General features: G+C 43.9%; 1 protein-coding gene across 37 annotated transcripts in view; it reads right to left on the bottom strand.

Annotated features, from left to right (window-relative positions):
* Nrxn3 (neurexin 3) overlaps positions 1-24,001 on the bottom strand; it is a 1,549,271-nt gene that overhangs the window by 1,448,134 nt on the left and 77,136 nt on the right. For all 37 annotated transcript variants that reach the window (XR_013439170.1, XR_013439171.1, XM_078050614.1 and 34 more), the window contains exon 3: positions 2,168-2,185. Coding sequence is in view for 35 of the 37 variants with exons in the window: in XM_078050614.1 (XP_077906740.1) it covers positions 2,168-2,185 (18 nt within the window). In the remaining 2 variants the exon portion in view is untranslated. The remainder of the gene's footprint in view (positions 1-2,167; positions 2,186-24,001) is intronic.

The following is a 24,001-nucleotide window of genomic DNA, read 5'->3' as shown; positions in this document are numbered from 1 at the left end:
CACTTCAAGGGCAGAATGAAGGGCACATGATCTGGGATTTGGCTAGAATCCCCTTTCAGTCCTGCCGCTCAAGGGCTGGGTGGCTGTAGCACATGGCTTGACCTCCCTGGGCCTCAATCTCCTCAGCAGTGGAGTTCAGGCAACAAACCTCAGAGTGTTGTAAGACAATAAAATGAGACAACAGCCAAGAAAAAGGAATGGTACCATGACCTGGGGGATGGGTAGTCACTAGCAGGAGGGGACCACTGTTGCTGTTGTCCCAGGAAGGGTCACCCCCTTCTACCCATAAGGCCTCTGAGCCTCCTCACCATTCTCTTCCATCTGGGACCAATATGGCAAAAATCTCCCCCCTCTATTCTAAGGAACCTTCAGGGGTACAGGCCAGGCCAGAGGCAGATGATACCTATCTTATATTGAGGCTCTAATGAAGGCAGGCTGGATTTTAGCCCCTGCTACTCCTCAGCAGGGAGAACCTATGCAGGTACCACATGCACAGCCCAAGTGCTCATCCCTGGTGACATCTCTGTCATGAATCAGGAATACAGAGGGTAAGGTGAGAGGCACTTTGACAGACAAAATTTGAAGGATTGGGTTTACTCCTACATCTCCTTGAAGTACCCCGGGGAAAATATTCTCTTATCAGAGAAGTCCCTCTGAAAAAAAATAGGGACTTCCCCTTTACTCTGCTCCATTTTTCTCTGTAGCCCTTATTACTCACCACCTGGTTCAATGTACAATTTTACGTCTAATGTGTATAAGTATGTGAATAAATGCATGTATGTATGTATGTTCACTGTCTGCCTCTGTCTAGAATACAAGGTTCATGCAGGCAGGAAGTGTCTTTTGTTCATTGCTCTGTCCTCAATGTCTGGTACACAACTATTTTGAGTAACTAAAATATTATAAAGTAGAAAGAATGAATTTGATGGTATGTCCTAGGAAATGGTATTCTGTGCCTATGTTCAACTTCAATTATTTTTAAAGATGGAGGGCAGCAGAAAAAGAGATATGAAACCCCTCTGTTATACGGTAGGGATAACAATTAATAACTAAAAGAGGGATATAGAAAATGTCACATCACCTCAATGCAAAAAAATAAATAAATACACAACATTACAATTAGGAAATACCCACAAGACCTTCAATTGTTGCTAATGTTCAGTGATAGGCCAGCAAGTACCATCCAGTGCATGAGTTCTAGAGGGAAAAAAATCCCTAATTCCAAGGTCAACGATACCTCAGATAAACTATGACCTTGGGCAAAACTGCTTGAACAGTTGGGCCCTAAATTTAATTTTCTGCATATTAAAATAAATATAATGATACCTATCTTAAATTGATACTATGAGGATTAAATGTTAAATGGAATAAATAAGAAAATGTGACAACATATAATGCCCCCTTCCTATTCTTAAAAGTTCTAGCCAGTTTAGAACAGTCTTCAATGTATTCCAAGTTGTCAGACACCTATTTCCTATAAACGTTTGCATCATCTCACGATTCTATGCATGCGAATGTATACACACATATTAAAAAGTACGCTCACACACAGTACTTAAAATTGGGACTCTGGATGACTGTGCATTTTAAATAGAGAGGCACACAATTATCATAAAGGTCATTCTTTCATTTTTCTATTGATTAAAAAACATTTTATCATTTTTTTTACAGTGAGCATGTATTACTTATATAGCCAGGAAAATAAATATTACTAACTTAATTGTAAGGAAAAAAAGACATTACTTAGAATAAAAGGAAGAAACCTTCATTTACCCATATCATATTTTCCATGCTAAATGTATTGAATCTTCAACCTTCAACCACATGAAGCTATAGAAGCAGATTCATAGAACATAAGGCAAAATGTTCATTAAATCAAAGAACACATATCTAAACACTTTTTAAATGCTAATTTCCCAGTTCTTTGATTCACCCAGAAATCATAAGTAATCATATAAGTCAGGGAACCTTATTCCTTTGGTTTTAAATGGTTCCTCTAAACCAATACAAGTTCATCAATTGGAGGCATTTCTTCTTTTAAACTTATATCATTGAAAACACAATATGCTCAGATTTTTATCCCTAGAAAAGAGGGGTCAGAGTCAAACCATGCACAATCTAGTAGAGGGGAGATTCTCAAGGCAGCAGTGCAAACACAAAGACTCACCTGGACCTTGACTGACATCTGTGGCAGCATTTTCAAAGGGAGGGGAAGGGAGAGGAGAGAGAAGGGGAAGAAGGGGAGAGAAAGGAAGAAGAATGTTAGCAGCACACACACACACAATGCAATATGCCCTTGCATGACTATCAAGTTCATGCAAGCCATCAACAGTGCTCAGCTTCTGAGCCCTTAGTTCTACCTTCACCCAAAAACTACCCATGCAAGCCAAGGAGCTGAGCTCCCCTTTCACTGTGCATGTAGCAAGAGAGGTCAACTTCCCATCTGTCCGGAAAGACATCATCCTGGAATCAGATAGGGCTCCAATGAGCCAAGCAGACTGGAATCCTGCAAGAATATTGGTTAAAATATTCTGGTTGATTTCTGCACACGGACACCCAAGCAAATCCTCTTCCTCTTCAGGTACCACACACTGGATGCGAAGTCAAGCAAGGTTCCCAGCAGAGAGAAAAATGAATAAACCACTCCCTTAAGGAAATAAGGAAAAGAGGCATAAGTGTTAGGGACAAGTTGCAACACATTCACCACATAGAACTGAAGACACAAGATACCAAGACATTTACAATTCCCTCCTTCCCGTGATCCCAGTGACCATTCTTCATCACAGACATCGGGGTGTGCATGACATGGTGTGTGAGTGGAGCAGCCACCATACCAACAGTCTCCCTGCTATTCTTCTCTTTGCTTTTCACCCCATCACTAATGACAAGAATCAGCATTGGAAAGCACTTCTGACTACAAATAAACATCCAGCTCCGGGAAGGCTGGCATTTGAATGAAGCCAAGGAACTTTCAAAGCATGAAGAACGGTGGACTCCCATCATCTCCTTGAACAACACCGCCTCCTCTGGATCCTCTCCTCAGATGTGAAATAGAGTCACATGGGGGAGTCTAAGTCAGGGCAGCCTAGGACACTGTTCAAACCCCTAGAGCCAACCTGACGGCACACATTTTAGCAGAGGAGAGGAACCACTGGCCATTGGGGTATTCCTGGGTTGACCCACTTGGAATCATGGGATGGCCATAGACATTAATTATCCAGTTCATTCTTTTTTGTTAAGATGGAGAACGTTATGGTTTAGATATGAGGTGCCCCCCAAAGGCTTTTGGCAACTGTAGGCAGGTGGGGTGTGGTTGAAGGAGGTGGGTCACTGGGACATGGCTTTGGGGTATATATTTTGTCTGTAGTGACAGGAAGTCTCTTTCTCTCTCTTCACTTCCTGGTTTTCCTCCACTACACACTTGTACCATGATGTTCTGACTCACCTCAGGTTCCAAGGAATGGAGTTGGCCATCTATAGACTGAGACCTCTGAAACGTGAGCCCCCAAATAAGCTTTTCCTCCTTAAATTTATTTTTGTCAGATCTGTTGTTCACAGGAGCAAAAAAGCTGACTAAAACAGAGGATGAAAGAGGTTGGGAGATTTGCCCACTCCCGGCTCCCACAGGTGGTTCAGAGACAGAGCCTAGAATCCCGCTCAGTGCAAATTGATTCAACTGGAGCCTAGGTCTCTTGAAGGCATATAGAACCCAATTCAGTTTGAAGACTAAAATAGGGAAGCCCTGGGGAAGCTGGGTGAGAGTCTCCCAGCTACCCCACCAGCAGGTTGTGATCTATCTTCTGTGCCTTTGATGTGCTGCCTGAACAAGGTAGGTAACACTCTTCCTGCCAATAATAAAAACATCTGTAATCGTATTTGTAAATTTCCAGGGAGTCCTGAGAGCTCTTACCCCAGGAAAATACAGACTGTGACCAGATTTTGCTGTGCCCCGGCTCCTGGGATGGGACTTAACTCACAGCAAGAGCCAAGCTTTTATCCAGACCACACCCTGTATTCCCTAGAAGATTTATCGGCTCTAAGAGACTTCTAGAGAGCTCTGAATCACTCCTCAACCACACCCCCTTTCCGGTTTTCTGGTGAGTTAGATTTAGGGGTGGAGTGGCAGAAGGAAGAAAGAAAAGAGGTAAAATAGAAGAGGTGGGAAGGAAAACATGCTGCATAAATAACTAAGCAGGCCCATTAACTGTGACTGATGGATTGCCTAGAATAGTGGTTGTTAAAATACCCCTTAATTAAACAGGATATCAAACTGTTTACATGTGGGGTTCTGTGGCGGGAATGTCAACACCATTGTTCATACAAACACACTCTTGGAGGATACCAAGGCCCGGGGAGACAGGATCCCCTGGAACTCCAAAGGTGTTTTGAAACCAGTGAGTTACCCATATCTAAACTGGGAGACGGACAGCCCTGAGTTCAGACCCCAGCTTACTCTGTAGCCTTGGGTCCATCACTGAACTTCTAAGTCATTTTCCTCAACCATAAAAAGGGAATCATATCAGAGCCTCCCTCCCGGGACTGTTAGGAAAATTAAATGAGCTTAACTACTTGTAAGGCACTTAGTACAAAGCCAAAGCTACATAAATGTTGGCTGCTCTGATGGTTATCATTTTGAATTATCACAGGCTGAAGTACCCAAAAAATGTTGACCAGATGACTCACTGCAAACATCAGAGAGCACAGGAGTTCAGTGATTTGGGTTGAGCTCTTCTACTTAGGAACATAGACCAGTTGTTCCAGCTCTGGTCTCCACAAACCTCAGTATGAAGCTGGCAAAGGGGAAGTAAAGACGTCTGGGGTGAGCAGAACTGGGGACTTAGATGACTCCACGCTTACTTCTTTTATCCTCCCGCATCAAGCCTGACTTTGGCATAGTTCTGGTCCTGTGCAACACTGTTCTTGTCACAAACAGAAAATCCCTTTTTTTAAAGATCAAGGTCTAAGGTCCTTTCCGGTCAATGGTGGTTTTGAGCACTGTTCCAACTTTAGGACAGAGATGCAGCATCATCTGGCTCCTCTCCCAAGAAGCAGTGAGTGACCTGAATTTCTGACTCAATTCTGACTGACAGAATAAAATGGCAAAGGCAGGAGGAAGAGGGGAAGGAGGATGGTTAGAGGATGTGGATGAGAAACTTGACCGTATCCATCAGCCATAGCCCTTCTCTTCTTATAGTAACCTCCAGCTGCCTTCAGGGAACTCCCTTCCCTGCCTTTAATCCATGGGGTTCACAGAGGTAATTCCTGATCCCACCTTATCTCCAAGGGTGATCACAAAACTCAGGCCAGAGCATGGGAATATGTGACCCAAGCCCCACCAATAAGAGTCTTGCCTGAGAATTTTACTAGAATTATCAGGAAATGGGGTTCTCTCTTTTTCCTCTGAAGCTGCCACATTCCATCTCTGTGATCATAAGGGACAGTCCTCCTGAGAATGAGTGCAAAATAGAAGCAAATAAGGATATTTAGTGTAAGAGGATGACAACAGATGAAGAACCAAATCCCAGCTCTGCCCTCCATCCAGAAGCAAATGTCTCAGCTTCTTGGAGCTTCAGTCTTCTCATGTGTGAATGCAGATTCTAATACCATCTATCTCAGTGAACAGTATCAATGGAGATAATCTATTCACCATTCAATACTTATTGACAGAATGCCAACTACAGGCCAGACTCTGCTTTAAACATTGAGGATACAAGCAACGAATGACATAGAAGAGACTCTTGGGTTTTAATGGGAGATAACAATTTTAAAATCATAGATACATAACATCAAGTAGTGTCATGAAGAAAGGAGAAGCAGCATAAGTGACAGCAGAGGGTCCCCATGTTAGAGAAGATAGTGAAGGAAGGAATATTTTTTCAGGAAGTAATATTAGAACTGATACCTGAGGAAGATGAGTACTACATATGTCTAGAGAAGACTGTTCAGGGAGGAGACTACCAAATGCAAAGGCTATAAGCAGGATCTTCTTAGTTATCTCCACCATTAGGATGGAGGGCAAGGACTGGCTCCCATAACTTGTCACATTCCCTGTCCCATCCTCCTAGATGTGTCACTCACACACAGTCTTGGAAGGTCACAAGTGCTCAAGTAATATTCAGGGGAAAACAAATCATGATGAAAACACCTCCTGGTCCAGTCTGCACTTCCTCCCTCAGGACTGCTGCCCTCCAACCAAGGAAGGGAAACCAGGAAAGGAAGGATTTGAAATCACCAGCATCACCCCCTCTCCTCAGCATCACAACCAGGGAAGAAGTAAATCCGGGCACTTCCACCTCCATTCAGTCCCCAGGAGCACTTATTGCATATTCAACACTAACTTCAGCCACAAGTACCCTATGTTTGTTTTCATGTTGAAAGCAATTTCCTGCAGTTTAAGGGTCCTGTTTCTTCTAATAACCAGGAGAAAGAAAGGAGCCTCCACCCACTACTGCTGCCCTTGCAGATGCTAGCTCAGCCAGGGAACCTGACTCTTCCCTGGGACAGGATCTTCTCAAGAGGCAAGAGTTCAAGAGCCCCCACCCCCACCCCACCCCACCCCCACCCCCACCGCTTTCTACTTTAACACCTACATCCCTGGCGCTTTGGGGAGTGTGGGGAAAGCTGCACAGACAGCCTCCTAGAGGAAAGTCCCAGCCAAACCTTCAGGGACCCCACCTGGTGAACTCTGCCTCAAGTCTGACCTATTTTCTAGGAGAGAAAATAGAATATAGATGTAAATGCAGTGGCGCTCTGGAAAACTCCAGGCCCTGCAGTGTGAGAAAATAAAACAGCAGGAGGGAGTGAGGAGGTGCTGGCCTGGGTGAGAATGTCACCTCTCCTGGATCAATCAGTATCTGGTTGTCAACATCCTTCTGCAATTTGCCCCCACTTCTGTCTATTAAAAAAACTGATATGTACATATACTTAAGTGTTTCCTCTGGCCAGTCCTGGGACCCAATGCCACTCCCTGCATACACCCTCTGGGCTGTATGACAGTGGCAACCACAGGCAGAGGGAGCCCTGAGGTACTGGCCTCAGCTGTGGCTGCACTCTGGGTCTGCCTTCCTTGCTGTGCAAACACAGAAAAGTTTCTTGGTTGTTTTGTATAAAATTCTTGTCGTCTTCTACATAGAGTGATTCAATTGCTAAATTGACAAAAGCTGACATTACCGGGGGGGGGGGCTTGCAATGGGCTAGGCACTCTCCTTAACAACCCTATGAGGTAGAAGACACTACCATGCCCCTTACACAGATAAGGAAACTGAGGCCCAGAAAGCTTAAATACTGATTCAAAGTCAAATGGTCTATAGAGCCAGAGCCTGAATCCCAGCAATCCAGCTGTGGATTCCTCTCTGTGTGTCAACTGCCATGCTGGGAGCATCCCCTCCAACAGAGGATGAATATGAGAAGGAAACAGAAGAGCAGCAACACCCCTGTCCTAAAGCTTTCATTTATTGAGCACTTCCTTTGTGCTGGCAGTGAGCCAAGTGCTTCAGAACATCATCTTATTTCATCAGCACCACGGCCCTAACAGGTAGGAATATTATTCATCCCACTCTACAGATAAGGAAACCAAGACTTGGACAGGATGTTCTACCCTTATTAATACCTCTCAGACTCACAAGCACATCAGATAAGAGTCAAACTGTATTTCCTAATAACAGGACAAACCAGGACGGAAAACAACTGACTTATGGCTACAAAATAGGGATAAGGATAGTGAGCATCTTGCAGTGTGAGAATAAGGTATTACCCAGAGCAGAGGGAAGGGATCAGATGGATGCAGCATAACCACAGGCCTGGACACCTGGAGGCCTGCCCTGGAACTGCCCCCTCCATTGCCTTTTACAGCTCATCCAGCCCACGAACTGGACACTGCACAGAATTAAAAGAATGTTCCCAGCCGGAGCAAGAAGCACCTGTCCAGCCACCTAGAGAACATCCTGGTACCCAGAATTCCATGCCCAAAAGCAGATCGGTACACTCTAGTGTCAACAAGGGCCAAGGGGAAGCTGTCCGCAGGAAATGTGGACTTCCACAGGCTGAGGAGTCCCCACAAATGCACGCAAGGGACTTCACAGTTCTGGAGGTAGGAGAGAGGTTGGTCACTGGCCTCCGTAATGCTTTTGCCCAGGACCTCAAATATCAAGACAGACCTTTGCCTGGTCTTCCAGGGAAGGCTGCCTTAACACTAGCAGGGGGAAAAGGGCTCTCCCTTCTCAGAGAGTACACACAGAAATATTTTGTTTTGTTTGAGAGCTAAAGCAAACTTCCAGCTATGAGGAAGCTCTTTCTGGCTCTATGTCAGAGAAGTGGGCTCTCTAAAAGGTTTGTGGTGTTAGCTCCGTGCCCGCCCCCCCCCCCCCCCCACAAACACACAAAAGCCCATCTGCCTGCCTTAGAAGCCCTGCGCTCCCAGCCCTGGTACTTGTGCTTTTGTTCTTTAGTGATAATAATTCCAGGATGCAAGAAAGTAGCAGGTGGGATTAGGGTTAAGGTGTGGTAGGTATCCCCCACCCTAGAAGGGCAGCTGCAGTTAGGGGAACAGGAAGAAAACCAGGAAAGGGATATAAAGGTACTCTTTGATCTAGGCCACTGCTACCAAATACCTTTATGCACTCTCACCTGCTTGGAGTGACTCTGGCTTGAGGAAGGAGACTTTGACTGACAATCAAGAAAAGGAGCTGTCTACTTGTTACAGATACAGCAGAGATGAGGGCAGACAGCGTTGGCTTTAAATGTTTCTGGGTTTTGAGTATACAGACATGGGGGTAAGGTTGTCCGGGGTTTGGATCCTGGTTTTGCTACTGGTTATTTAAAATATTTTGGACAGATTTCTAGGCTTTGCATTTCTCTCCTGCCGCATGGAAATAGGAGCACCCATGCATTCCTCAGTCACTTTACAAAAATCACACAGAGAAAAAAAGAAAAAACACAGGCTTATGGAAAAATGGGATCAGGGCACAACACCTGAACACTTCCTCGGTGACACAGTTAGGAACCAGTTTAACACATGTTGTTAAGGAATGTATAAGTACTTCAAAAAAACATGGCACTAAGAAAAGACCCAAAGTTTGCTTGTGGAAGAGGAGAGCTTGTGAACTGTTGTGAAGCAGCAGAAGGAGGGTCACCTGGAACTGGACAGAACGTTGCAACACCAGATGTTGGTGGGACTCACCACACACAGGGTAACAGGAGTAACTGGCTCTGGCTAGAGGCAGGTGCATTGGGCTATTCCCACTCCTGTTGGTTCGCCAACTTCAGTTTTCTGCTTTCACCTAGCACTTCTGATGGACAAAATCATGCATAATCAAGAGCAAAATTATTATGCTCAAACTGTTCCCTAATATATCAATCGCACTGGAACAGATTTGCATTTTCAAAACAAGCGTTATAACAGAACTGACTGTCCCTAATTTATAAGATTGCCATGAGGATCAAACGAGATGATCCATATAACGCGTTGGGCACAATGCCAGGCACATAGTAAACCTTCAAGAAACACTTCCTGAAATCATCATTAATATTTGTTGACATGTCCCTGGGAGATTGAAAGCAACAAGTTGAGCTTCTATTGACTGTTTAAGCCTTCAAATGAAAGTCATCTCTAGTTAGACAATACCTTCTGGCCCTAGGCCATGACGTTGGCACCTGCTATATTCTCCCACCCAACAGGACAAGGGCTTTGGAAAAGTGCTCATAGCTGATGGGCACTGCCAGAGTTCAGGTTCCATATGTTAACTTCCTAGATAAAGAAATGAACGCTTTCCTCCCCAGACTGCAGCATGACCCACGAGAGAGGAATACACACCTGCATCTCAAAGAACTCCAGTTAACTTCAAGACAGAAACTGACTAAAATGAGACAAGATTCCATTATCTTGTAGGACATAGAGGAAGGCATCACAGGAGGGGAAAGAAATCCATTAGCTGGTATGATGGACAGTGCCCTAGATAGGAATCTCCAATTTCCCTGCCTCCTGCAGGGAATGCTGGGATTAAGTGCCAGATTCTTCTGGAGTTGGGTAGACCTGAATGAAATCCTGGCTCTTCTATACATGTGAGCTCAGGAATGTTAACTAACCTCTCTGAGCCCTAATATCCCCATCTGAGAAATAGAGACAATCTACTTGTCTAGAAAGACTGGTGTGAGGGTTGTAAGCCTAATGTATGCAAAAGAACAGATCTAGAGATCTGGCACAGAGGAACTACTAATCCATGCTGGGGATGGTAATTATTGCATTACTTGACCTCAGAAATTTCCTTGAGAGAGGAGACCTGTCCTCTTTCCAGGAATTCCTTTCTCTCTGAACAGATCTTAAGTCCTCAGACTTTATGCTAATTGGAAGAATGCTCTGGAAGAAGCAGGTGGTTCTCCCAGAGTTTGGGTAAAGGTGAGTTCTGCAAATTTAGCAGTTCACTACCAGAATTGAGCCTTGAAAGAGGTATACTCTGTAGGGGTTGCTTTAAGGGAATGTGAGTGTGGAGTCAGAACCTTTGTTGTTGTTGTTTTCCAATTTTTAAAAACTGCGCAAACCACTTTGAAAAGCAGTAAGGAGATTCCTCAAAAGACTAAGAATGGGCCCACCATATAACCCCAGTGACCCACTCATTGGTATTTCTCTAAAAGAACTAACATCAGCACACTCTAGTAAGGCATGAATACCAATGTTTACAGCTTCATATTCACCATAGGCAAGTTATGGGACCAGCAGTCCATGATTGGAAAAAGAAAATGTAGTACAAATACACAATGGAGTTTTACTTAACCATAAAAAAGAATGAAATTATGTCATTTGCTGGTAAATGGATGGCACTGGAAAGCATCATGCTCAGTGAAATCAGTCAGATTTAGAAAGTCAAGGGTCAGATGTTTTCTCTTACATGAAGAAGCTAGAGAAAAATAAGGAATTAAAAAAGAGGGGTGGGGATCTCATGAAAATTAAAGGGAGAACCGTAGAGAAAGGGAACATGGGAAAGGAAGGAGGGATGGGAAAAGGGAGGAACAGTAGAACGGAATTAATCAAACTCTGTCATGTGCACATATGAACACGTCACAATGAATTCCACTTTTATGCATAACTATAGCGCACCAGTTCAAAAATAAACCAACAAAAAATAAACTGTGGGAAAACACACATAACGTAAAATTTACCACCTGAACATTTTGATGTGTGCGGTGCTGGGGATGGAAGCCTGGGGCTTCTACTAGGCAAGCAATCTACCACTTAGCTACACCTGCAGTCCCCAAACATTTTTAAATGTATAGTTTGGTGGCATTAAATACATGCATAATGTACAATTATCACCACCATCCATCTCTGGAACTCATTCTACCTTGCAGAACTGACACTCTGTACCCATTAAACACAAACTCCTTATTCCTTTCCCCCCAGCCCCTAGAAACCATCCTTTAATTTTCTGTTTTGATAAATTTGACTACACTAGGCACCTCACAAAAGTAGAATTATGCAGTATTTGTCTTTTCGTGACTGGCTAATTTCACTTAGCATAATGTTCTTAAGGAAACTCCGGGAGACCCACCTGCTTCTCCCAAAACACTCTTCCAATTGGCATAAATTCTGAAGATTTATATTCCTTCCAGAGAGGAAGGAATTCTTAGAAAGAAGACAGATCTCTCTCAAGGAATTCACTGGGGTAAAGTAATGCAATAATTATGATCACCAGCATGGACTGGTACTTCCTCTGGTCCAAACCCCTTGTATCAGGCATCAGAATCTCCCTCATTTTTAAGGATGAATAATATTCCATTGTATGTATATATATATATATTTCATCTGCAGAAGCCCTGGATTTGAGGCCTGACCTTCCAGCCTCATACCAGCTTTGTGATCTTAGGCAACTCACTCAGCTTCTCTGAGTCTCATTTTCCATACCCATGAATTAGTGGTTACAATAGCGCTAATTACATGACCAGGTTGCTGTGAGGTTTACATATGTACAAGCACTTTGTAGACTACAAAGTACTGTGTTGTTCATTCATTCACTCCAGAAGTCTAGCATCAATTCCTCACTAGCCATTATGTTAGATCCTTGTGTCAAAAAAGAGGATGAAATGGAATCGCTATTCACAGTAACATCATAAAACAAGTTTTTAAAATATGACCCAAAAGATAACTGCAAGGATCTTTATTATAATCCCTGCCATTTTCTGAAGGTCCCTATATCACATTTCTGCCATTGTGTGTATGTGTGTGTTTATACATCATATATGACCTCATTTACTCCTAGTGATACAGTGATACAGATATTGTGTTATTCTCACTTAATAAAGGAAACTAAGGCTCAGAAAAGTTAATATCCAAGTCTACTCAACTCATTCACAGTGGTCAGAATTTGAACTCAGATATTTCTGAATCTAAACTTCATCCTTCCTACAGCTCCATCCCTCTATGCCTAATTATTTTTCCCCTCACTGATTTACCATCCAAATCTGTCACCTTTCAGGACATAGAAGCAACTTTCAAAAAACTGGTCTGGGTCTGCAAGACCAATGGAAAGCTGATAGAAAGAATGGAGGGTCATTATTCTGAAGTGTAATATACATTGTTGATTTTGCAACATTTCTGCAGGATCCAAATTTCCGAAAAAGAATTACAAGTTTGGGCAAAAATCCAAAAATGAATTCTATAAAATTCATCTTGCTTCCATCAAGCAAGATGTAAATAGGCATTTCTCAAAAAAAAAAAAATTGGTCAAATAAATTTAGAAAACACTGATTTAAAAAAAATGATAATCAAGTATGGCAAGACTTCAGAAAACCTGATCTATAGTAAGTAAGATACACTGTAAAATCCAAATGGAGATATCCTCCATCAGTGAAGTATGTTTGGGGCCTAATGGACATTTCCCAGATAAAACATCCTGCAACATCTCACAGAATGCGGGTTGAAAAAGGCTGGCTTTGAGGTTCTGGGATAGCTGGGGGAGGCTTATGATTTACCTTCATGTCTGGTTCAGTTTGAAACAACTAACATTTATTGATCACTACTGCATACCAGACACCAATTTAGGCACTAAAGACTCAAAGAAAAATGCCCCACGTGCTGTTAGCAGTTTATCAAATAATCAAAGACATTACACAAACATGATAGGGTGGCTCTATATGACCATCTTTTGTCCCACTTAGCACAAGGGGGGGACTTAGGGTTGACAGAGAATGCTTCAAAGTCCTATTGGGGAAACTTTAAAGTGGCCCCCAGAGGACACAGGACAGCAATCAAGTAGGGAAGACTTTTGTAAGAATTTTTCCCATAACTGGCCACTGGTCAATTGACACCCCTGAGGGTTAGGCTCCCGGGGAAGAACACAAGATCCAAAACTCTGAGCTCAAGTGCCAGCATGGCTGTTCATTGTGTGACCTTGGACAAGTTATTTAACTTCATCTGTAAAATGGAGCTTGTTATGTCAAATTCAGAGGCACCAAGAGTATCAAGAGGCAAATGCATTTAAACTTCCCAACAACCCAGTTGCCTGTGCGCTTGGCACTCACTGCCTCCACCTCCTTGGCTGGTAATGTACTAGAAAAGGAGGTTAAGACAGGGTGAGGCTTCAGGTGAGTCTGGGATAAAGAGGAGTATGATGATTAGCGGCAGCTGCCGGCTAAGGAGGAAGGGGTCACGATTGGTGTAAATCAGCTTTCAACCAAATGCTTCCCAAAGAGTCTTTGCACTGAGACTATGAGTCTCCAGAGACCCAGGGAACCCCCAAAGGAAGCAAGTAGCCCTAAAGACTCTCTCACTTCTAAAGCCCTTGTCAGATTTTCTGCTTTCCCTTATACCCCTTCGTTTCTCTAATTTTCACAAAGTGAGCAAGATTGGTTCCCTCCCCCTTGTAAAGCAAGGAGGTATTGTGAAACTCCGGACCAAAAAGATTGAGTCTGAGAATCATGCGTGTGGCTTACTGGTTAGTACCTGTCTCATTCTGCAAGGCTCAATAGGATTCTGCAGGCCCTTCCAGAGGGAGCTCAGAGATCCAAACCAGGACTTTCTACTGTCAGGAGCCAGAGAATCAGGTAAGAAGAGGGAGAAATCCCTAAACACAACTTTATGTGCATCAATAATGGGCTTTTTGAGTTATAATTATAGTTAATTACCACTTTTATCTTGTAACTTCTGTGGTACTGCAATTAAAAATGTTTTTTTAAAATAGTAAAAATAAAAGTGGGTGTAACTGTTTCCATGAATACAGGAGAAGCTGAGAATTTTTACAAATTTTCCTTCCTTCCTTCCTCCCCCTCCCTCCCTCCCTTCCTTCCTCCCCCCTCCCTTCCTCCCCCCTCCCTTCCTCCCCCCTCCCTTCCTCCCCCCTCCCTCCCTTCCTTCCTTCCTCCCCCCTCCCTCCCTTCCTCCCCCCTCCCTCCCTTCCTCCCTCCCTCCCTTCCTTCCTCCCTCCCTTCCTTCTTTCCAGAGTAGAAGAGTCTCGGGATGGTGAGCAGGTCCATCCCTCTCAGGTTACAGGTTCATTCTATTGAACATCTGATGCCTATGTCCCAGGGAAAGCACTAGGCACCAGGGTGATGGCCGAGGAACCAGACAGACTCAGATCTTGTACTAATGAGCTTGAAGTCTAGCTGTAGGGATGGGCCACGACCATCAGACAGTTCATTGTGATTGTATTCAGAGCCATAGTGTCCTATGGAACATGGGAGGCACAGATTCAAGAGAGGAGAATCAATCTGTCCACCCACTGGACAATATTGGACCTGAAACCAGAATTCAGGCCGTCTGTATCCCAGTTCATGCTTTTCCCACTATGCCACCCCTGGGGCACCAGTGCCCTGACTGAGGGTCTGGAGAAGAACCAGCATCAAGAGTATAATGGTAGTAACCAGGAAAGAAAGGCAAGTGGCCACATCTCTGGAGCTTTTGCAGAGGAAAAAAACAGCATGAACTTGGAGAATTATTGGTATTCCCGGACTCGTGCATCTTAGAAGTGGGAAATGATTTTAACTCTCCCACAGTGGGGTCCTAAAATCCAGAGCCTTTTCCACAGTCAGGACCACAAGCAGGAGGAATAAGCCCCCTCCACATGAATGAGAAAGGGCAGAGAGTGGGAAGTGTAGACCCACCACACAGGCTGAGCTCTAATCTACCCGCTGTACTGTGCTTTGGAATTAATCAAACAAATCCCTTGATAAATCTGAGGCTGTTATTAGACAACACTAATGTCCCCCTTAGAGTAATCCAGACAAATACATTCAGAGAGGGAGGAATCCCGAGCGGCTGGAAAGCAGACCCCGCTCATGTTCTCACACATCCACACAAGCACACACAGAGGGACACTGCCCCCAACCCATCACCCCCAGATGCCTGTTCCCAGCAGCACCACACACTACTGTCCTGACGGCCTCAGGCCAGGGGTGAGCTGAAGGATGGGAGAACAGGGCCCTGCTTCCCTCCCCTCCCCAGCTCTGCCACTGACCTAATTTTCCACAAGAGAGGATTTTTTCCTTTTTTGGTCCTGCTTGTTTGTACATCATGTCACCCCAGTGCACACACAGCTTAAGGCGGACCTAGCTAGGAAGCAAGGAGAAGCCAAGAGGCTTGGAACAGTGGCCCCAGCTGCCATTTCTTAGGGAGGTCAGGTCAGTAGAAATTCTGTAGCTCACAAGGGATGAAAAAATGGAAGCCTAAAAGAGGAAAGTATTTCATTAAGAGGATCCCAATTTTCCTTTATTACAATGAATAAGAGGAGCACTGTATTCTAAAATGGTCCCACAGAACTCTTTCCCTAACTTTAGGTCTGACCTTGAGTAGGTTTCTTAACCCTTCTGGGTCTCTGGTCTCTATAAACAATGCAGGATATCTTGACACCTAAAGTATATTTTGGAACTGCTGAGAACCTATCAGAATATGGACTGACTTTTTTTGTAGGAAGAAGACGTAGTTCTTCAAACTACTGAAACTGGAAAAGAAGTAAACCTGTCAGGAAAACACACACACGCACACACACATGCACACACGCACACATGCACACGCACAGAACACAGCTGACAGCAACTAAAATTGCATGTGGTGAAACTTGTTATTGAAGGAAGAATCAAACATTCTTGACAAAATTTAGACCTGCAAATTTGACATGAGAAGATTGGATATGGTAGAAATAATGGCCCAAAAAGAACATTCACAATGATAGAAGTTATCTAGGTAAAATTTGATAGGCACACGCTCAAAAAAATAACTGATGGATGAATTAAATCTTCATGCTAGAATACACATGGAGCAGAATTGATCTCGTTAAGAATAACTCGGAAAAATGAAAATGAACTGGAAAAAATAAATGGTTTAACGAGGCTGGAGAGAAAATGGATTGAGGAATTACACAAGCCCCACTTTTGTTTGCTTCCGGAAACTGCTCCTATGATAAACACATTCTAGGCTTTGTTAATTCTGATTATGCCAACAGAGTTAAAAAGTCTGAGGGTCAAAGTGGGGACTCAAAAACATTTTGATAAATGAATAAAAATAACTATATGATCTCAGAAGTCCTGTCTGGTTGCACTTTTTTTCTGATTAAAGATCAAAATAAAATTATACAGGGCTGGGGATGTGGCTCAAGCGGTAGCGCGCTCGCCTGGCATGCGTGCGGCCTGGGTTCAATCCTCAGCACCACATACGAACAAAGATGTTGTGTCCACCAAAAACTGAAAAATAAATATTAAAAAATTCTCTCTCGCTTGCTCTCTCTCACTCACTCTCTTTAAAAAAATAAAAAAATAAAATTATACAAATATTTTCCTCTCAGGGAAGAATGTGGCATGGGAACCAGCCATCATCTACAACAATGATCCACAAATTACATACATAAAGTAACTTTAGAAAGTAACAGAGGTTAAGTGTATTCTAATTTTGCTGAGAAAGAACAAAAACCAAAAACTGACACTATATAGTACTGATTTTCTTTTGTTTTTTTTTTTTTTTTTGAAGGCATTTTGGGGGCTGGGGATATAGCTCAGTTGGTAGAGTGCCTGCCTCACATGCACAAGGCCTTGGGTTCAATCCCCAGCACCACAAAAAAAATAAAATGAAATGTTTGCTATTAGGGGACCACTGGCTCCGTGGTGGAGAATCTGCCTATCATGTGTGAGGCACTAGGTTCGATTCTCAGCACGACATATAAAAAAAATGAACAAAATAAAGGCCCATCAGTGTCTAAAAAAAAAGAGACAGAGAGAGAGAGAGGGAGAGACAAAAGGCATTTTAACATTCTTCAAGTAAAAGGGCATAATTTTAGAATTTAAAAAAATGAATTACTTCAAAAAAATGTATCGTATTATGTTTATTCTTCTTGCTTTCATCAAGAATAGTAACATTTCCTTCTGGCCCCTGTATCCTTGTACTTCTGGGTTGAGGGTAGATTGGAAGTGTTTTTGTTCTACAGTCTCTGTCGGTAAAACGATTCGCACAGGACCTGAAGCCCAGTCAGTCAATAAGCGTTCACCTGAAACCCAAGGAGCCCAGCCATTTCCAATCAAGCTGAATCCCCAGCCTCAGATTTTACCCCCACTCCTCCAAGTGGGGGATTCTTTAGATGTTCTGGAATATAAATGTCCCTGGCAGCGACCTCTAAGGAGTGTGGGTCAATGAAGGCAGTTTCCTGTTCCCCTTCATGTGGCAGGTGGGAGGACCCAAGAGGGCAGGACCAGGAATCTGAGTGCTGGGAAGAAAGGGCAGGCGCTTGGAAATGCTCATCTCAGGGCTGTGGGTGGGAGCCATGCTGTGCAGCTATTTGAGGAACAAGCCTTTTAGGCTGGCAGCAAGTGACACTCACTATAGCTTTCATGTCCCAGCAGCCTTTCATCTTCACTCTCTCCACAGAGAGTTTCCTTTGGATAGAGATGGTACCCCCAGATCTTCTCCTCCAGGATTCTGAACTCTGCTGGGAGATGTCCACGTAGACGCCCACGTCCAAACACACTCAGCCCCTCCCAGCCCATCACCCTGAGGACTTCTCTCTTTCCCCAGTCCCCAGAAGGTCCCACATCTATCCATCATCCATCATTCCTCCCCCCCAAAAAAGTATATAAAATACATAAAAGGAAAAAGACAGTTTCCACCAAAGACACTGAGCTAATAATCAGCCCCTTGTCCTTAAGTTGAGCAAGTGACAATTAACAGGTACAGCCGCACTCTATCCCCTTCCTCTATTCCTTCCATCTTCAGCGGGCCTCCAACAAGCAATGACCCTGATTACTTTGTTCTCATTAGGTGTCCCCTTGGCCTGTTCTTCCCATCTCTTGTCACCCATCACAATTAATTAAACACGGTTTGGTTTAGGTTTTCCATCGTGATGCTTTCTATTTGTTTGTAAGCTCCTTGCAGACAGGCACCAGAGCTGTTTTGGTCATTACTGATTGTGCTTGGCAACCTATGTTCTTTTTCAATCAATCCCTTCTCCTTAGCCACGGATCTTCTTTCAGTGTGATGTAAGTGAATGGATGCTAGCTAGGCTGGGAGTTAGAATACCTTAGTTTTAGTCGCAGCCCTCCAGCCACTCATGAGTGAGAAGCCTCCTGTGAGTCACCCTGCCTCTCTGGGTCACAGTTTCATAAAAGCAGGTTGGACTGTGATGTTCAAGAGGGGGATCAGAAATACTTATGTTGGGGATGACATACAAATTGAAACAATACTTATTTTACATCTTCACGAAGGTTTTTCAAAAGCCTCTTAGTGGAAACTGCAGATCCACAATACTGGGAGATCCAGTTACTGCAGGATCATGGGTTTTAAAAAAAAGATGGAGAGAATGTGGGATTCCAGCCCAAGCAGTCAGTCATTCCAGAGACATCTGAATTATTGCCCATGGGATGGAATGAGACACTGGTATAAAAGGCGGGGGTCTGGGGCACCTTGTACATTTCCTTTACAGAACATGAGTATATATAAACATGGGAGCAGAGAACAATCAGTCACATGCAGAATAGGGCAAAGATCAGAAGACAGGTCAGGGGGAACAGGCAGTGCCTCTGCACGGTAGAGGGAACCCAATGACTGGATTGAGTCATTGATGGCCACAGCAACTACCATCCAGTGCCAGAGTGAACAGGGGACAGCAGAGACCGGTAAATAAGAATTCAAACTCCACATCAAGATCCACTGTCAGGGCTCTTTCTGCAGGCAGACAGACTGCTCCCTCTCTTCAACCACAGTTTCCTCCTCTATAAAACTAGAAAATCAACCTCCCTGGGGAGGATGGTTGGAAAAATGAAAGGAAATCCTGTCTGAATGTACTTAGACCAGCCCCCTACCAGGTAGTAAGCACTTCTTGAGAATTAGTGAGCCACCATCGTTATTAAATGTATTCAATCACAAAGTAACCAGGTACAAACCATGAGATTTCTCCCAAATCAAAATGCATCATCAAGGCCTACTCCGGAATCAAAGCAGGACAGTGAGCTAAACTCAATCGAAGTCCTAAGCCTACTACCTGCATTTGTGATCCCCAGCCAGCACATTCTGGGAAGAAAGCCAATCTGAGAACTGTGAGTCTAGAAAAAGCACTGGAGCATCTTGGTCGCACCCTTGAACTTCACAGTCTTTATTCTGCCAAATGTGAAGAGAGACCCCTAAACTCAGAGAGACCATGCACATGTCTCCTTTCGGAGTACCCCTCACTTTCTAAATGCTGGGTTCATTAAGCAGCATGAAGATGGGTCTGTCTTGCTCACCATTCTTACCCCCAGTGCCTCTTCTGACACACAGTGGGCCTGCATACTTCACAGGGGCTGGAGTGGGTAGAAAGAGGTACCTTCCCAATAATATCCCAAGGTTTCAGTAAAAGGGTCCATGTGAGCATGCATACCCTGGAGGTTCCATTTCTTAGTTCCAATCACATACCAGCTGGGCCCCTAACACCTCAATTTCTTCTGCTTAGAAAAATGTTGGAAGGTGTTCCCCCCTCCTCCCTAGGCTCCCCATTCTGACTTACGCTGGATAAGCAACTTCAGATTGCTGAACAGCAACACACAACACAGCTGGGTGAAGATTCCTGTGTCCTGAAATTCCTGGAAAACTGATGCCGAGCAAGCATTCAGAGACAGACACCACCCCCACCCCCAGCCCTGGAGAGTCAAAGGCAAGAGGAAGGCAGCAAGCCTGCAGTAAGAGAACTGAGCCTTGATTTCCTTAAGAAAGAATTTTGCTTCCTTTCCAAGCACTCCACCCAAGACAGAGATAGAAAAACCACAAGTGAATTAATTACCAGCATTTATATCGCTAGCTGAGCCAGGACTTCCAGCATTTCTGGTGGGAAGCCTCTTGGTCTTTCAGCCCACAGGGACCAGAATTAGAGGAATCACTCCCCAATCCCAGGAAATATGTGTTGCTTTGAGAGGAGCTTTAGTGCTAGTGCCCCAAGGAGTTCAGTGCTTGACTGTGGGGAAAAAGAAAACTTAGCCAAGGATTTCGTGTTTAATTCAAAGAAGCAAGAGGTTTAGATCAGAACACAAATTCGCTGATCCTGGGCAAGTTGCTTCATTCCTCCTGTCTCCCCCAGCCCCCAGATCTGAATCCTTGATTCCCAAAGAATTTTAATGTTCTAAGAAGCATACACAAAACACCCAAAATCTTCAGGTTCCTCACGTGCATCTGAGACTTTCTATTTGTGGATATTGTTTTCATTTGAACAAAACTTGCTTAATTTCAAGTAACAGAAAGGTCCATGTGGAGAGTTTTTAAAATTAAATGATACAATATTTTAAGCTGGTTGACTGTATTCAAATGCATGCCTCAACTTCAACCAAGTGAAAAGGGTGTCGTTTTTCATTTATTCACCAGTAAAGAACTTTTAAGAACTTTCTTTTGTTCTTTCTACACCTCCAAGCCTTCCCCCCACCCCTAAAACAACCAGGCTGACATCTGTGCTCAGACCTATTCTGGCCCTGTTGAGCTAACCATTGTACCCACTTGCCCTGGGATCCCACAGGCCCTGAAGAGAAGGAGAGAAAAAAACAAACCAAAATGTATTCCTCACCTCTCACCTTCACCTTGAACCTGCTCCTCCCACTAACCTCCATGTGCATATTATCAAAAGGAGAGCATATTATCAAAGTTCCTCCTTCCTCTTCTCAATACCAATCAATAATAGCATTACCTAACATTCACTCAGTGCTTACTATGTGCCAAGCATCATTCTAGGCACTCTGTACAGCAAACTAGACCCTCAGGAGGATCCTCAAGAGCAGGGACCACACTGACACCCAACAGTCGTCGATTCAGCGAATGTCTGATGAAATGATGAATGAGCATTTAAAGCTTAACAATCTCACATGGTGGGCACTATTATCGCCCCATTTCACAGATGGCAAACATGAAAGAGAAGTAAAAGAAAGGTGAAGTCCTTGGACCAAGTTTGCAGAGCTAGAATGTGGCAAAGCCAGGCAGTCTCAATCCAAAACCCAAGCTCATGCCAACGCAATTATTAAGTTCTTCTTCTTCACATCTCTGCAGTTGCCCTTCTCCCATCTCTACTCCTCCAGTACAGCCTCTCTCACCAAAACCACACAATAGCTTCAATTTGGCTTCTCTGCTCTAAGCTTTCCAATAACCAATCCATCCAGAAACTGCCCCAAGTGTCCTCTTTCTAAAATTCAAATCAGAGCTGGGCACAGCAGCACACACCTGTAATCCCAGTGACTCTGGAGGCTGAGGCAGGAGGACCTCAAATCTGAGGCCAACTTCAGCAACTCAGTGAGACTCTAAGTAACTTAGCAAGTTCCTGTCTCAAAATAAAAAGTGCTGGGGATGTGGCTGGCTCAGTGGAAAAGCACTTCTGGATTTAATCTGCAGCACCTAAATAAATAGAGAAATAAAATTCAAACCTGACTTCGTCACTACTCAATTGAAAAACTTCCAAAGGCTCCCAATTAAATGAAAAATAACATTCAAAATCCATACAAAGCTTTTAAGACCCTCCCTGCCTAAATCCTTCTCTCCTATCCTCCCACTGATCTCAGTTCTTTGGCCAGCTACATTCAATCCTACTAACTACTACAAATCGCATCTTGCCCATTCATAGAACTGCCCTGAATGCCCTCTTCCCCTTGAATGCCAATTAAACTTTCAAGTCCTACCCAAGAATTTCCTCTGTGAAATTTCCCTCCAGCCCAACTCCTACTCCAATCACACATTCATACACCCCAAACTGGGGGGAGGAGGAGGTACTGCCTTTTAAGCTACTCTACAAATGTTCTACCAGGTAGCATAGCAACACTGATGCATGTTGTACCTCTCTGCCTGATAGCCTTCCAAACCAGACCAGGAAAAGCCTCAGGGACAGGGATCACATGGGTATCTAATGGTTACTCATTTAGTGAATGTCTAATGAATGAACTTATTCCAAAAAACAAAAGGCCTATTTCAACCAGTCATACCCTAAGGGCTGCTTCTCAAAGCACCTGAAGATACCTCAAAGACTTTGTTATTTTATACAATCCACAGCCCCAGCAACTGTTCATATAATTTTTATACTGAAATCATCTCTGGAGTATTATTAGTAACCCTGAACAGGACAGGGTTCTCCAAAAGAAGAGGTGTGACTGAGTCCCTTCCCATTGGCCCTCCAGGACCACCTACCAGGTCAACCAAGACCAGCAGGCACTGAACTGAGGACAGTAAAGGAGCCTAGGACACATACCACTGGCTTCAGGAACACTGGAGACCTCAGCCTCCAACTGAAGCCACAAACCTGGAGTTGAGGGATTGTTACAGGAGTCACCAATTAGAGAAAGATAAATGTAGATTTGAGTGTTATTCTGATTAATGGCCTTCAAACCTTTCTGAACAACTGCCTCATTCGAAAAAATAATTTCACTATGGTCTGACAATAGGAGTATATTGATAAACAGCTTACATATAAATTAGCCATGTGTTTGTTTCCTTCCTATATCCCCCAAGAATGTTCTTATATGTACCCAAGTTCGGAGGTCACTGATCTGGAGAACAATCTTCCCCACCCCATCCTCTTGAAAGGAAGAGGATGCACATGGCAAACAGCAGGGTAAGTCTGGCTGCCAGGAGCCCCAGAAGGTCTGTCCCCATGGGATCCTGGGAGGTATGTGTATGCTAGCTCATGCCCCCCGTAGCTGCCACCCCAACACCTGCCACACCCCTGCAGTGACAGAGCTAACCAACACAAAATTCTTCCTCTGTAGCTTATTCCTTTGACTTTCTTGCCCGGGTACCTACTCCCTTCGCTACATGGCATCTCTGCCAATATCTGAGGACAATTACCCTGTCCCCAGTGAGCCTCATCCCTCCAGGGAATCTACATGAGCACAGGCAGCCTCTCCATCTCCAGTGACAACAATGAGCCAGCCTCAAACAGCCTTCCACAAGCATTTACATGGTCCCAGGCTGGCTGCTGCCTATAATTGTTACAGGAAACCATTGGTTTGTAAAGAACAACAACAAAAAGTCTTTCCAGTTCATCCTCAAGTAGATCAAACCAAGTGGAATGTGAATGTGCTTAACATAGATTCAATAAAAGCTGTTCCACGGTAAATGCACTGCTTTTCCCACTGAAAGAGAGAAGGCGTTTCCAATGGTGGCCAACGGGGTCCAGGTGATCTCTGAATTCACTGAGAAACTGATTCAGTGGATGTTTTTGAGCTCACACTCCCAGAAACCTGCATCTCTCCACCACACATTAGTGGGCCCATGCACACATGTATGTGAACACATATGTACCCATATAAAACACGAACACATCCCTCTCCCACAAAAATGTGCTTTATTAAAGCAACAAACATTTACTGATCACCTGCTTTCTGTCAGAGGCATGATATTCACACACAAGCCTGTATATATATATTAATCAGCAAAGGGAAACAGGGTGCCCCTGTCCCCCGCCCTGCCTTAGTTTTGTTTTATTGTTTCCAAAAGAGCACCTTCTCATATACATTCTGCAACAGGAATTGGAAAGCCCAGCTAAGCAATCTCAACTTGCATTAAGGAAAGGAAAGCCAAAGAAGCCAAAAGACA

Source organism: Ictidomys tridecemlineatus, chromosome 5, assembly GCF_052094955.1.
Source record: "Ictidomys tridecemlineatus isolate mIctTri1 chromosome 5, mIctTri1.hap1, whole genome shotgun sequence".
Lineage (NCBI taxonomy): Eukaryota > Metazoa > Chordata > Mammalia > Rodentia > Sciuridae > Ictidomys > Ictidomys tridecemlineatus.
This window is presented reverse-complemented; position numbering and strand designations above follow the sequence as displayed.